The following is a 15,126-nucleotide window of genomic DNA, read 5'->3' on the forward strand; positions in this document are numbered from 1 at the left end:
GTAATGAGACAGAAGCCCCAGGGGGCAATCAATGTACACAATAGCCAGACACAGAACAATGGAGCCGTCTGGAGTCTTAAGACAGAGCAGAAGACCCCCCCACTGTGTAACAGATTTCAAGGAGGAACACTTCCGCATTCCAAGGTCCATGACAGGTATTAATTAACATTGGCAATAGAATAGCTACCTTGTAGGCTAGGCTGGCAAACTAGAGAGGGCAATCAAGGTCATAAACAACCCTGGGCGAGCATGGGAACATAACCAAAGGGGTCCTATAAAAACTAAATGATAATATGCATTAATAATCAGTTATCAATTAGGTTATTGGTCAATTGTTTAATTAAAAATAAATGACAGGAATAGGCAAAATCAGATGCAGAGGTGTCACCATCAAAGCAGTTGAGGCATTTACGGTAAGTGGAAAGTTATTAAGTCCACTGGTGTCTGTCTGAAAACGAAAATAGAAAAACTTTGGATAAATTGAAACTTGCAGGTTTATTCAAAGGCATACAAAGTCAATGGGATAAAATATAGATACACACAGCAACCTCTCAAAATATTTTAGTAACCTTACTTCAACAAAAATTATTAGGTTTTCTGCATTTTGAGCTAGCTTTTTTGTTATTTTTCTTCACAAGTCCGAACTATGTATTAGCTATAAATAAACTAAACAAGTTGTATACATGTAAAGCTTTTTATTCATTTTTTTAAGACATAAAATGTAGATACCCATTAAGATGTAGCTGTTATCTTTATTGGTAAAATGTCTGAAATCCAGTAACAAAATAGAGAATGCAGAGCCAGTCTGTGATCTAGACAAAAAAAAAAAAAAAAAAAAAAAGAAAGACAATTATTGAAAATGTCAACTTCTGCTGTATAATTACTTTGAAAAAAGACAATTTTCAAACTTTTCCCAGTTTTCAACATTTTATGCTATGTACTGCATTATTGAGAATGTAGGAATTTAATTTAAATACGATAAACACCTAAATATACAGATTAAATACATATGAGAGCTTTTTTACCCACCAAATGATTTGTATTACTGTCTATCCACTCCTGAGATAGACACAGCTCTGGCAGACAGCAGGACTAGAGTGGTGTCCTGAGATTCCTTCACGCAGTAAAGTAATACAGCTTTACAAGTCTTGTCATAACCTGGCAGAATTTATGATTTCTTGGCCATTTGTCAGAGAATATGAATGATAACACAAAAACTTTTCTTTCACTCATGGTTAGTGTTTGCCTGAAGCCATTTATTATCAATCAACTGTGTTAACTCTTTAAACCATAATGGCAACAGAAACTACCCAAATTACCCTGATCTAAAGTTTACATACCCTGGTGATTTTGGCCTGATAACATGCACACAAGTTGACACAAAGGGGTTTGAATGGCTATTAAAGGTAACCATCCTCACCTGTGATCTGTTTGCTTGTAATTAGTGTGTGTTTATTCTTTCATCCAGTGCTGCACTGATGTTTCTGGATTCTGAGTCATGGGGAAAGCAAAAGAATTGTCAAAGGGTCTGCGGGACAAGGTAGTTGAACTGTAAATTAAACAAGGAATTGAGAATGCCAATCAGCAGTGTTCAAACTCTAATCAAGGAGGTGGAAAATGAGGGGTTCTGCTGAAACCAAACCACGATCAGGTAGAAGACCAACTAAAATTTCAGCCACAACTGCCATGAAAATTGTTCGGGATGCAAATAAAAACCCACAAATAACTTCAGGTGAAATACAGGACTCTCTGAAAACATGTGGTGTGGCTGTTTCAAGATGCACAATAAGGAGGCACTTGAAGAAAGATGGGCTGCTTGGTCGAGCCAGAAGAAAGCCATTACTACGCAAAGGCCACAAAGTATCCAACTTACAATACACCAGACAGCACACAAGCCTCAAACGTTCTGGCACAAAGTCATTAGGAGTGATGAGACCAAAATTTTGCTTTTTGGCCACAACCATAAACGCTACATTTGGAGAGGAGTCAACAATGCCTATGATGATGGTCCGGAGGTGAATTGCTCATGTTTTGGGGATGTGTGGGCTACAAAGGCATATGTTATCAAATGCAGTATGTTATCAAAAAATACTGGAGGAACATTTGCATTCATCAGCCAGGAAGCTTCACATGCTTGGACATTCCAACATGACAGTGATCCAAAACACAAGGCCAAGTTGACCTGTCATTGGCTACAGCAGAATAAAGTGAAGGTTCCGGAGTGGCCATCTCAGACTCCTGACCTCAATATCATTGAGCCACTCTGGGGAGATCTCAAACATGCAGTTCATGCAAGTCAGCCCAAGAATTTATAGGAACTGGAGGATTTTTGCCAAGAGGAATGGGCAGCTTTACCATCTGAGAAGATAAAGAGCCTCATCCACAAATACCACAAAAGAATTTAAGCTGTCAATGTTAAAAGGGGACAATACACGGTATTAAGAACTGGGGTATGTAAACTTTTGATCAAGGTCATTTGGGCATGTTCTGTTGCCATTATGATTTAAAAAGAGTAAACACAGTTGATTGATAATAAATGGCTTCAGCCAAACAGTAACCATTAGCAAAAGAAAAGTTTGTGTTATCATACATATTCTCTGAAAAATGGCCAAGAAATCAAATTCTGCCAGGGTATGTAAACTTATGAGCACAACTGTGTATACACACACACTATCCTTATTCTTAGACCTACTTCTCCCAGCTGCTGCAAGTTATCCTAGAGGATACCAATTAGGGTTTGCCCCGAAACCGATACTAGTATCGGTACCGATACCGAGCATTTGCGCGAGCGCGAAGGACAAAAGACCGATGGGGCGTACACACGGACGGGTTGGACCTATGAAACTGAACTTCGGTCTGTTTTCATCGGTTTGGACCGACGGTGTGTACGCAGCCTGAGAGGTAAAAAATCCCCCCCCTACACCAGGCCTCAGAGAGTCTGGCACAGTCAAGAATTCCTGGAGTGATTTATTATGCCATAGGGGAGAATAGTCTTTATGTACGGGTATGGCCATCTTGACAGAGGCCAGTCTCCATACCTTCCTATAATGGTTTAGAAGGGAATTGTGTTCCTCCTTTTTTGTATTACCTTCGGCGCCTGCCGCTATTGCGCAGATGGGATCAGTGGTCAACTGGGCCCAGGTGGGGCATATGAGTCGGACGAATCTCTGTCAGTCTTATCTATGTGGAACAATTGAGAAAGTTGAGATGCTAAGTAATATTGACTGAAGTCTGGTAGGGCCGTACCAGCCAGGTCAGTGGGATTTTTGAGTAGTCGCCATGCCAATTTATGTCTATTCTTCCCCCAAACAAAGGGTTTGAGGATTGCATCTATGATTTTGAAATATTTCAGTGGTAAATATACTGGGGTGTGAATTTTAGGTAACAGCACCATTTTAATTAGGTTGATGCGACCCAGTACTCCAAGAGAGAGGCGAGCCCATATTTGTGTTTTGGATTTAATCATGGCGAACAGTGGTTCCACATTAAGAGAGACATAATCGACCTTCCTAAGACTTTTATACCTTCCAACCTGTTCTTTGACACATTCCATGGTGATTAAATAAACACTTTCCCATCTTAGAGAGACAGTATAATGCAGAAAGTTTGAAGTTTAAGGTTTCCATTTTATTGGCCAAGTTATTATATATGGAAACTTACAGGATGATTTCAAACCCTTCTTCGGGCTCATTAAAAGTCTCCATTCTTATATATACACGCTACTGCTACAGAAAATATAAGTAACATAACTAATGTACTAAAATGGGGGCTGTACGTTTCTTTGAGAAAATGCCAGAAATGTTCAGTACCCATCAGTAGTGTACATCTTGTGCATTTTATACTGGTTCTCTGCCAATTTCCTTCTCTGCAGAACTCTTAGTTTAATCCTGGAAATGAGCAGAATATTTATTGCCATTGAGTTTGATCTGCATAGCTAATCTTGAAAGTGAAGTTAAAAAGTGATATTAAAGTGTAAGTTCACCTTTACAGAAAATCTGTAAGAATATAACCAACAAAGGTCTTCAAGGAAAGTGCTGAGGGATTCTACAACTCTGTACAGCCACAAACCAGTGTTATGAAAGCTGGTGGCTGGTAGTTGTAGTTCCACATAGATGAAAGACTAAAACCACAGTTGATACAAACATAAAATGTTTATTGGTCCAACAACAAACTTAAAAAATATAAAAAGGCTCCTGTGTATACAGACTGGACTGTATAAGTGTCAATCACATGTTGCTATAATCCCACATAGATATGACTTGAGAGGCTGAAAACACATACCATTAATCAAGCAGGTGCTGGATGGGAGATAGGAAAATGTCTTCCCAGATAAATCCACTCATTCTCCCAGATGGAAAAAAGCAGAAGCAGTGCAAGGAGATCTGATGAAGAGCCCAATATTTACTGCTGTGATAGACTGCTGGCACAAGATGCCAGGGATGTATTATGCAGTCAAAGATGACATAAGGCTGTGTGACAAGACTGCGGGCTAGCCGATCGATCCCAGGACAATCCCGGGAGACTCAGGCAAAAGATGGGTAGCCGAACTTCCAGACGGCATGCTGGACGCAACGTCGCAGCGGTCACTGGATGGGGTGTGTGTTGAGACACCAGGGGATAACAACAAAGTTCCCGTGGAGCAATCTCTCAGAGGGCATGTCATTATGAAAATTTGTAAAGGTGAACTTACACTGGACCCCCTCCCCATCGAGTCCCGCAATCACCCGTTCTGACACATCGGATGGCCGCATTACTGGTCCGGGAATTTGAAATCCCTGTGGCTTTCTCTCCTCTTCTCCAGCGCTGACAGGACAGGGTACAAGGGTTCTTATTAGTCGGTGCTGCCCATGTGACAGCGCTGAACAATTAGAATGCCTCCTATACAAACCTCTGCCCCAGTCTCAGGTCTTTTGCAGACTAAGGTTTTCTTCTAAGATTGCTCTGTATTTGGCTCTATCAATCTCCCAATCAATTCTGACCAGCTTCCCTGTCCCTGCTGAAGAAAAGCATCCCCACAATATGATGCTGCTGCCACCACCATGTTTCACGGTGGGGATGGTGTGTTCAGGGTGATGTGCAGTGTTAGTTTTTCACCACAAATAGTGTCTTGCTTTAACAATGGCTTTCTTTTTCACACTCTTCCATAAAAGGCCAGATATGTGGAGTGCACAACTAATAGTTGTCTTGTGGACAGATTCTCCTACCTGAGTTGTGGAGTTACCATGAGCCTCTTGTCTGCTTCTCTGATTAATGCTCTCCTTGCCCGACCTGTCAGTTTAGGTGGATGTCCAGGTATTGGTAGGTTTGCCGTTGTGCCATACTCTTTCCCAATTTCAGATTATGGATTGAACAGTACTCAAAGTTAGGATATTTTTTTTATAAGCCAACGCTACTTTAAACTTCTCCACAACTTTATCCCTGACCTGTCTGGTGTGTTCCTTGGCCTCCATGATGCTGTTTCCAACAAACCTCTGAGGGTTTCACAGAACAGCTGTATTTATACAGAGATTAAATTACACACAGGTGGACTCTATTTACTAAATTAGGTGACTTATGAAGGCAATTGGTTCCACCAGATTTTAGTTAGGGGTATCAGAGTAAAGTGGGGTGAATACAAATGCACGCCACACGTTTTAATATTTGTAAAAAAAAAAAAATTCTTCCTTCCACTTTACAATTACATGCCACTTTTTGTTGGTCTATCACATGAAATCCCAATAAAATAAATGTATGCTTTTGGTTGCAACATGATAAATTGTGGAACGTTTCAAGGGGTATGAATAAGGGCTGGGGAAATTAAAGATTAATTCCTTGATTAAACTTTAATTCTTTTGATCGATCAAAATTCTTGACGTCACCGGACAGCCTGGACAGTGAGACTTACCCTGCTGGATGCAAGCAAACTGCACCCATTGGATTGAGGTACCTTTGCATCTGTGGAGCAGGAGGATTCATCAGGCTCCATCAGGGGAAGGGGGCAAAAATAATCATTGTTTTCCTGTCCTAAGCAGTTTTGTGCAGACAATTCTTTGTGTATCGGCAATATCTGTTCCGTACTTCAGACTGTTCGGTTCTTCAGGGTATATTGTCAATAAAATGCGATCATGTCTGCTTCCAGAAAATGTAAAATGTAAAATGTAAATGTAAAATGTATGTCTGCGTGACTGGCTAAAGTGATGCCTACTTGCCTACTATAAAGTGACCGACAGTCAATATACTAGATACGTTTTATAATTAAAGTTAAACTAACTCAAATTACTTGCGTCAGTGCTACAGTTTGAATTTAAAATTTAAAAACGTATTTATGTGAACTGTGAAGTTAAGTCATGGATTGTGGAAACTAACTAGTGTCGGGTGATTGTATATACAGTAGGTGCACGCGATATTGTGTCAATCTCGCTCCCTTTCTCGGCGAGATTGAGCACATACGAGCCCCATCGCGGGAGCCAGCGCCGAGCTGGCTTGCCGCGATGGAGACAGAGCCGTCATAGAAGCGACGGGAGATCCGACTTGGATTCCCGCCAATTCTACAAGTGTGCGGCGTTTGTTATGAATCCTGAGGGGGAAGTCCCCGCCGGATTTTAAATAAAAATTCGGCATGGGTTCCCCCCTCAGGAGCATACCGGGCCCTTAGGTCTGTTATAAGTTGTAAGGAGAGCCCCCCTACGCCGAAAAAACGGCGTAGGGGGCCCCCCTACAATCCATACCAGACCCGTATCCAAAGCACGCTACCCGGCCGGTCAGGAAAGGAGTGGGGACGAGCGTGCGGCCCCCCCCCCTGAGCCGTACCAGGCCGCATGCCCTCAACATGGGGGGGTTGGGTGCTCTGGGGCAGCGGGGTGCACTGCGGGGCCCCCCCACCCCAGAGCACCCTGTCCCCATGTTGATGAGGACAGGGCCCCTTCCCGACAACCCTGGCCGTTGGTTGTCGCGGTATGCGGGCGGGAGGCTTATCGGAATCTGGGAGCCCCCTTTAATAAGGGGGCCCCCAGATACCGGCCCCCCACCCTAAGTGAATGGATATGGGGTACATCGTACCCCTACCCATTCACCTGCAATAAAACTGGTAAAAACACAAATAAACCACACAGGGTATTAAAATATTTTATTAGTCTGCTCCGGAGGCTCCCCCTGTCTTCTTTAGCTCTTTTACCAGGGGGAGCTTCTTCTTCCGATTTCCGGGGGTCTTCTCCTGCTCTCCGGGGTCTTCACCGCTCTTCTGTGACGTCTTCTCCGCTCCGGGGGGTCTTCTTCTATGTTCGCCGCTCTCCGCTCTTGACTCGGCGCACCCCGGTTCTTCCTCCCGCTGTCTTCTCCTTCTTCCGCTGTTCTGTGACGTCTTCTCCCGCTGTTCTGTGACGTCTTCTACTTCTCCCTTCAGGCCGCTGTGCTGTGACGTCTTCGCTTCTCCCGATGCTGACACGTCGCCTCTTCTCGCTGCAATGACAGGTGCGTGGCTTGCGTCGGACTTATATAGACCTCACAGTCCCATCATGCTCCGGTAGGTACCACGTGGGTAGGTATCACATGGGTAGGTACCAGAGCATGATGGGACTGTGAGGCCTATATAAATCCGATGCAAGCCACGCACAGTCATTGCAGCGAGAAGAAGCGACGTGTCAGCATCGGGAGAAGAGAAGAGAAGACGTCACAGCACAGCGCAGCGGCCTGAAGGGAGAAGTAGAAGACGTCACAGAACAGCGGAAGAAGAGGAGAAGACGTCACAGAACAGCGGAAGAAGGAGAAGGCACCGGACAGCGGGAGGAAGAACCGGGGTGCGCCGAGTCAAGAGCGGAGAGCGGCGAACATAGAAGAAGACCCCCCGGAGCGGAGAAGACGTCACAGAAGAGCGGTGAAGACCCCGGAGAGCAGGAGAAGACCCCCGGAAATCGGAAGAAGAAGCTCCCCCTGGTAAAAGAGCTAAAGAAGACATGGGGAGCCTCCGGAGCAGACTAATAAAATATTTTAATACCCTGTGTGGTTTATTTGTGTTTTTACCACTTTTCTTGCAGGTGAATGGTTAGGGGTACGATGTACCCCATATCCATTCACTTAGGGTGGGGGGCCGGTATCTGGGGGCCCCCTTATTAAAGGGGGCTCCCAGATTCCGATAAGCCTCCCGCCCGCATACCCCGACAACCAACGGCCAGGGTTGTCGGGAAGGGGCCCTGTCCTCATCAACATGGGGACAGGGTGCTCTGGGGTGGGGGGGCCCCGCAGTGCACCCCCCTGCCCCAGAGCACCCAACCCCCCCATGTTGAGGGCATGCAGCCTGGTACGGCTCAGGAGGGGGGGGCGCTCGCTCGTCCCCACTCCCTTCCTGACCGGCCGGGTAGCGTGCTTTGGATACGGGTCTGGTATGGATTGTAGGGGGACCCCCTTAGCCGTTTTTTCGGCATAGGGGGGCTCTCCTTACAACCCATAACAGACCTAAGGGCCCGGTATGCTCCTGAGGGGGGAACCCATGCCGAATTTTTATTTAAAATCCGGCGGGGACTTCCCCCTCAGGATTCATAACAAACGCCGCACACGTGTAGAATTGGCGGGAATCCAAGTCGAAACTCCCGTCGCTTCTATGACGCGCACGTTGGAATGTGCTGTCACTATTCCAGTGAGTGCGAGATGTCGGCGAGATCTCGGCACCATGTCGCCGAGAATCAGCGCGATGCTGTCGTGCTAAAAACACAATATCACAAACACCTACTGTAGTGTATACCACATTTACCACTGAGTAATGCAGAGTTGCAATGCAAGGAGATAAGCTAAAAGTAGTTGGAGCTATAAGTGCATTATAATTAATCAAAATTAGTCGAACACGAAAATTTAATCAGTAACAGCCCTAGTATGAATACATTTTCAAAGGCATTGTATACAAGAGGCAGCCTGATTTGTGCCCAACTGTCACTAATTTGCTTAATAAAAGGTGCCACAGAGAATTAAGCTAAAACTTTGTTTCCTTAACCACTTCAGCCCGGACCATTTAGCTGGTCAATGACCGGGCCACTTTTTGCGATTCGACACTGCATCGCTTTAACTGACAATTGCGTGGTCGTGCGATGTGCTCCCAAACAAAATTGGCGTCCTTTTTTCCCCACAAATAGAGCTTTCTTTTGGTGGTATTTGATCACCTCTGCGGTTTTTAATTTTTGGCGCTATAAACAAAAATAGAGCGACAATTTTGAAAAAAATATTATATTTTTTACTTTTTGCTATAATATATATTCCCCAAAAATATATAAAAAAAAGATTTATTTTCTCAGTTTAGGCCGATACATATATTTTTCATAAAAAAAAATTGCAATAAGCATTTATTGATTGGTTTGCGAAAAAGTTATAGCGTCTACAAAATAGGGGATAGTTTTATGGCATTTTTATTAATATTTTTTTCTTTACTAGTAATGGCGGTGATCAACAATTTTTATCGGTACTGCGACCTTATGGCGGACACATTTTTGGGACCATTGGCTTTTTTATAGCGATCAGTGCTATACAAATGTCACTGGCAGGGAAGGGGTTAACACTAGGGGGCAAGGAAGGGATTAATTATGTTCCCTAGGTGTGTTCTAACTGAAGGGGGGTGGGACTGACTAGGGGAAATTACAGATCACTGTAATACATTGTACATGTACATGTACATTGTATGAACAGACGATTAGTCATTTCTCCCCCTGATATATATGATATATATATTTTGTGGAGATTTATAATATATATACATACACATATATATATATATATATATATATATACATATACATATACACATACATACATACATACATACATATATATATATATATATATATATATATATTTACACACAAACACAAACTATACTGCCAAAAGTACTGGGACACCTGCCTTTACACACACAAACTTTAATGGCATCCCAGTCTTATTCTGTAGGGTTCAATATTGAGTTCGGCCACCCGTTGCAGCTATAACAGCTTCAACTTTTCTGGGAAGGCTGTCCACAAGGTTTAGGAGTGTGTCTATGGGAGTGTTTGGCCATTCTTCCAGAAACGCATTTGTGAGGTCAGGCACTGATGTTGAACGAGAAGGCCTGAACCCTATGGACCAAGACTGGGATGCCATTAACATTCATGTGCGTGTGAAGGCAGGTGTCCCAATACTTTTGGCAATATAGTGTATATAGAGTATCTCACAATTTTTTGTAAAATATTTTATTATATCCTTTCATGTGGCAACACTGAAGAAATTACACTTTGCTACAATGTAAAGTAGTGAGTGTACAGCTTGTATAACCTTTTGTTTTATTCTGTCGTTTCCTCAGCCATCAGTCCTTGGTTTGAGTTTGGAGATAATATGTGCCCCACAAAGGCGCTATGCTAACTATGCCACTATACCCTGCGACACACATATGTATACACTACGACCATTTGGTCAGTCATATTACAGTGCAGCGGCTGAGCAGTCTACTGTGTCTCAACACATTTCACATATGATCCCCATGCTTTCACCATTCTCAACAATATTTTCGAGAAAAAAAAAAGAAAACGTTCAATTACAATATCGTAGTGTGCTACGCTTTCAGTCTTTGGTGTCTTTTTGAGAATCTTTCTTTCCATTGTTCTGATGGTTACATTGTTTGTTCCTTCCTTTTTTGTTGGTTTACAGGAACATACTCATTTTACACAATTCTCAGAGACACCAAGACATACACAACATACACACCCTGAGGGTCCTACCAAAAACAAAAAGTAAAAAAGTAAAAGTACTAGGATGTCCACCTGATCATTCTTATCATAAAAATCACATTCTTGTGTTTCTTGTCAGGTTACCGACACTACAAGAGTCAGACACAAATTAAGCCATCGAAACACATGAGTGAAGTTTGATCAGGATTACATCTAAATTACATCAGATTTTGTACATCCCTTCTTTTACATATATTTTTTTACCTATACTCGCAATCACTAAAACATCCTTTTCTTGTGTAGGTTAGCATTTCATGTCACATAGGATTTTTTTTTCCTATACGTAATTGTTATTTTTATAATATGTACTGTATTTAATACATCGATTATCCACCACCCTCTTTCTTTTTTGATGGTCTCATGGTGCCTAGATTTTTTGACTTTTTGATTTTTTTTTGGGATTGGCCGAGTTTTCAGGACTTCCTACATTGTACTCACAACGATCTGGTATACATATGTCTCTACTTTTTCCGTTTGAATCTTATTTATACACGAACATACAAAGATGTTTTTTTTAGTGAGCATTTGTTCTGGGATGTCAATGGCACTCGAGAGTGACAAACATTTTCTATATATATATATATATATATATATATATATATATATATATATATATATATATATATATATATATATTGATATCGATATTTACATTTATATCAAGCTTTGTCTTGATTTCTTCAACATTTTAATATATATATATATATATATATATATATATATATATATATATATATATATTTGGGACATTTTTCATTTTTTCATTTTTATTTTTACTCGATCGTTGCATACAATTTTTACAATAAAGAGTGAACAGTGGGAAGTGAAATACGAACAGTAGGAAATAGTCATCATGGGATGTACACCCACATTTATATTTCTGTTTTGTATTCATTTTTTCTCATTGTATATTCTTTTCTTTTTTACGTTTATATACATACATATTAGCTATCTACACTTATTTAGACACACATATTGCCACTTAATGGTTTACACTTTACGTTTCTTAGTAAATAGATAAATGAATGAATATATATATATATATATATATATATATATATATATATATATATATATATATATATATATATATATATATATATAAAAAAACACCATTTCTTCATTTATTATTCACCACCCGAGCCCCTCCATGAGTATGTACACCTTTATTATTTTCACACCCACACACTTGGGCTTTATTATAATAATTTTCCTTATTTTTCTTTTATCTTTCCTCATCCGCATCACATCATTTCTGAGTTTATTATACGTCAATGTTCCTTTACATATATATACACCTTCACTTTTAAACCCATTTTTACCATGGTCACGTATATACATGTAACACAAATTGACTTTGTTACAAAGTTTTACAAGGCTGATTTGAAAATACATGCATACATAACAATGTTTGATCCACCACCGATTTGCGTCATGATGACACGCTTTCGTTCATTTACTCTTAAATAAAATCTAATAAAACTAATATACATACATGAAATTAATATAAGTCTCAATTTTTATTCATATTTATTTTTATCATTATTTGATTTAATTTGATTTTCAAATGTGTGTGGCACATTCATTTATTCGGCCCACTCCTGCAGGTGATTATCGTCACCGTCTAACTATTGACTGATTACACACAATTAGCGATGGCCAATCACAGGCAGGGGTGGATCATGCGATGTTTTTAGATTGGTGTATATATTTGGAATGTATTTCATTTTGTTTTTGGCTATGACTAAGCACTGAAACCTAGTGCGAAACGCGTCAGCTATACACTCCACTGCTTGCTGTGCTTTTTTCCTTTAACCATTAAAGGCTACATTTTCAAGGTTTTTTTTTGGTGTGCGGCTGTCCATATCTCCTCTTCAAGTTTTACAGCTTGTATAACAGTGTAAATTTGCTGTACCCTCAAAATAACTCAACACACAGCCATTAACCAATTGCTTACTGGGCACCTAAACCCCCCTTCCTGCCAGACCAATTTTCAGCGATGTCACTCTTTGAATGACAATTGCGCAGTTATGCTACAGTGTACCCAAATGAAACTTGTATCCTTTTTTGCACACAAATAGAGCTGTCTTTTTGGTGGTATTTAACCGCTGATGGGTTTTTTTTGGCCAAAAAAAAAAGAAAAAAAAAAAAAAAAAAAAAAAAGGACTAAAAATTTAGAACCCCCCCCCTCCCCAAAGTTTGTTATAAAATTTGGAAACCAGACAATTTTTCTTTTTCACTGATGTGATGTGGCTGCACTAATGGGCTACACTAATGGGCACTGATGAGCGTCCATGGATGCCCTCCCGAAAATTAAGGCCTGCGCTGTAGCCATCTTTTGGCTATAGCACGGGCGGCAAGTAGTTAAAGTCTAAACCACTGGAAACAAAAGCGAGTACACCCCCAAGTGAAAATTTACAAATTGGGCTTAATTGGCCATTTTCCCTTCCCAGTGTCATCTGACTCGTTAAGTGTTAAATGGTCTCAGGTGTGAATGGGGAGCAGGTGTGTTAAATTTGGTGTTATCGCTCTCACTCTGTCACATTGGTTACTGGAAGTTCAACATGGCACCTCACAGCAAAGAACTCTGAGGATCTAAAAAAAAAAAGAAAAAAAGAAGAATGGTTGCTCTACATAAAGATGGCCTAGGCTATAGAAAGATTGCCAAGACCTTGATACTGAGCTGCAGCACAGTGGCCAAGACCATACAGCGGTTTAACAGGACAGGTTCCACTCAGAACAGACCTTGCCATCATCAACCAAAGAAGTTGAGTGCACATGCTCAACGTCATATCTAGAAGTTGCCTTCGGGAAATAGACGTACAAGTGCTGCCAGCATTGCTGCAGAGGTTGAAGGGGTGGGGGGTCAGCCAGTCAGTGCTCAGACCATACGCCACACACTGCATCAAATTGGTCTGCATGGCTGTCATCCAATGAAGAAAACCTCTTCTAAAGATGATGCACAAGAAACCCCGCAAACAGTTTGCTGAAGACAAGTAGACCAAGGACATAGATTACTGGAACCGTGTCCTGTGGTCTGATGAGACCAAGACAAGATAAACGTATTTGGTTCATATGGTGTCAAGCGTGTGTGGAGGCAACCAGGTGAGGAGTACAAAGACAAGAGTTTCTTGTCTACAGTCAAGCATGATCCCAAACACACCTCCAAGACGACCACTGCCATGCTAAAGAAGCCGAGGGTAAAGGTAATGGACTGGCCAAGCATGTCTCCAGACCTAAACGCTATTGAGCAAGGTCTCCAACATCCACCAGCTCTGTGATGTCTTCATGGAGGAGTGGAAGAGGACTCGATTGGCAACATGTGAAGCTCTGGTGAACTTCATGCCCAAGAGGGTTACGGCAGTGCTGGAAAATAATGGTGGCCACACAAAATATTGACATTTTGGGCCCAATTTGGGCATTTTGACTTAGTACTCACTTCTGCCAGTGGTTTATACATTAAAGACTGTGTTGAGTTATTTTGAGGGGGCAGTCATTTTACACTGTTATACAAGCTGTATACGCACTACTTTACATTGTAGCAAAGCGTCATTTAATTCGTGTTGTCGCATGAAAAAAGATAGAATAAAATATTTTCAAAATATTTGAGGGGTGTACTCACTCGTGAGCTACTGTATTCATGTATTTGTATATATATATACACACACACACACACACATATACACACACACACTAATATATATATATAATAATTTATCTTTGGCTGTTCAGTAGTTATATATTATACAAGACTGATGCTTTATGAATGTACAGTAAATTATAGAAATTACAGGTTTATTAGATGTCCATCTATATAGAATCAAAGTATTTACCTACCTCGCTTGAAAAATAAAATTAAACAAACATTCACAACATATTTGTGTATCCAGTACATACATTTAGGCCGGGTACACACGGACAAACATGTATGGTGAAAGCGGTCCGTCGGACCGTTTTCACCATACATGTCTGCCAGAGGGCTTCTGTACGATGGTTGTACACACCATCGTACAGAAGTCCGCGCGTAAACAATACGCGGGGCGTGTCCGCGGTGTCGCCGCGTCGATGACGCGGTGTCGCCGCGACAATGACGCGGCGACGTGGGCGGCCCGCCTTTAAAATGCTTCCACGCATGCGACGCATGCGAGGGACGGCGGGCGCCTGGACATGTACGGTAGGTCTGTACTGACGACCGTACATGTTCGAGCGGGCTGAATTCCAGCGGGCTGTTTTAAAACAAGTCCAGGAATATTTGCCCGCTGGGAAAAGGCCCGGCGGGCAAATGTTTGCTGGAATTCGGCCCGCTCGCGCCCACACACGACCAAACATGTCTGCTGAAACTGGCCTGCGGGCCAGTTTCAGCAGACATGTTTGCTCGTGAGTATGGGGCCTTATAGTTTACCTGGAC

The 15,126-nt window shown here is 41.7% G+C and overlaps 1 protein-coding gene across 2 annotated transcripts in view; it reads right to left on the minus strand.

Moving 5' to 3' along the window:
- Positions 1-316: 316 nt before the first annotated feature.
- The window catches only part of ERICH1 (glutamate rich 1), a 135,854-nt gene continuing 121,044 nt past the window's right edge, over positions 317-15,126 (minus strand). The window contains exons 8-9 of one of the 2 annotated variants that reach the window (XM_040349802.1): positions 730-812; positions 317-448 (exon numbers count right to left, since the gene is read on the minus strand). In XM_040349802.1, coding sequence (XP_040205736.1) covers positions 733-812 — 80 coding nt within the window. In that variant the 3' untranslated portion in view covers positions 317-448; positions 730-732. Of the gene's footprint in view, positions 813-15,126 lie in introns of both variants that reach the window. The other variant, XM_040349801.1, reaches the window with a different exon arrangement.

This window comes from Rana temporaria, chromosome 4 (genome assembly GCF_905171775.1).
Source record: "Rana temporaria chromosome 4, aRanTem1.1, whole genome shotgun sequence".
In the NCBI taxonomy this organism is placed as follows: domain Eukaryota; kingdom Metazoa; phylum Chordata; class Amphibia; order Anura; family Ranidae; genus Rana; species Rana temporaria.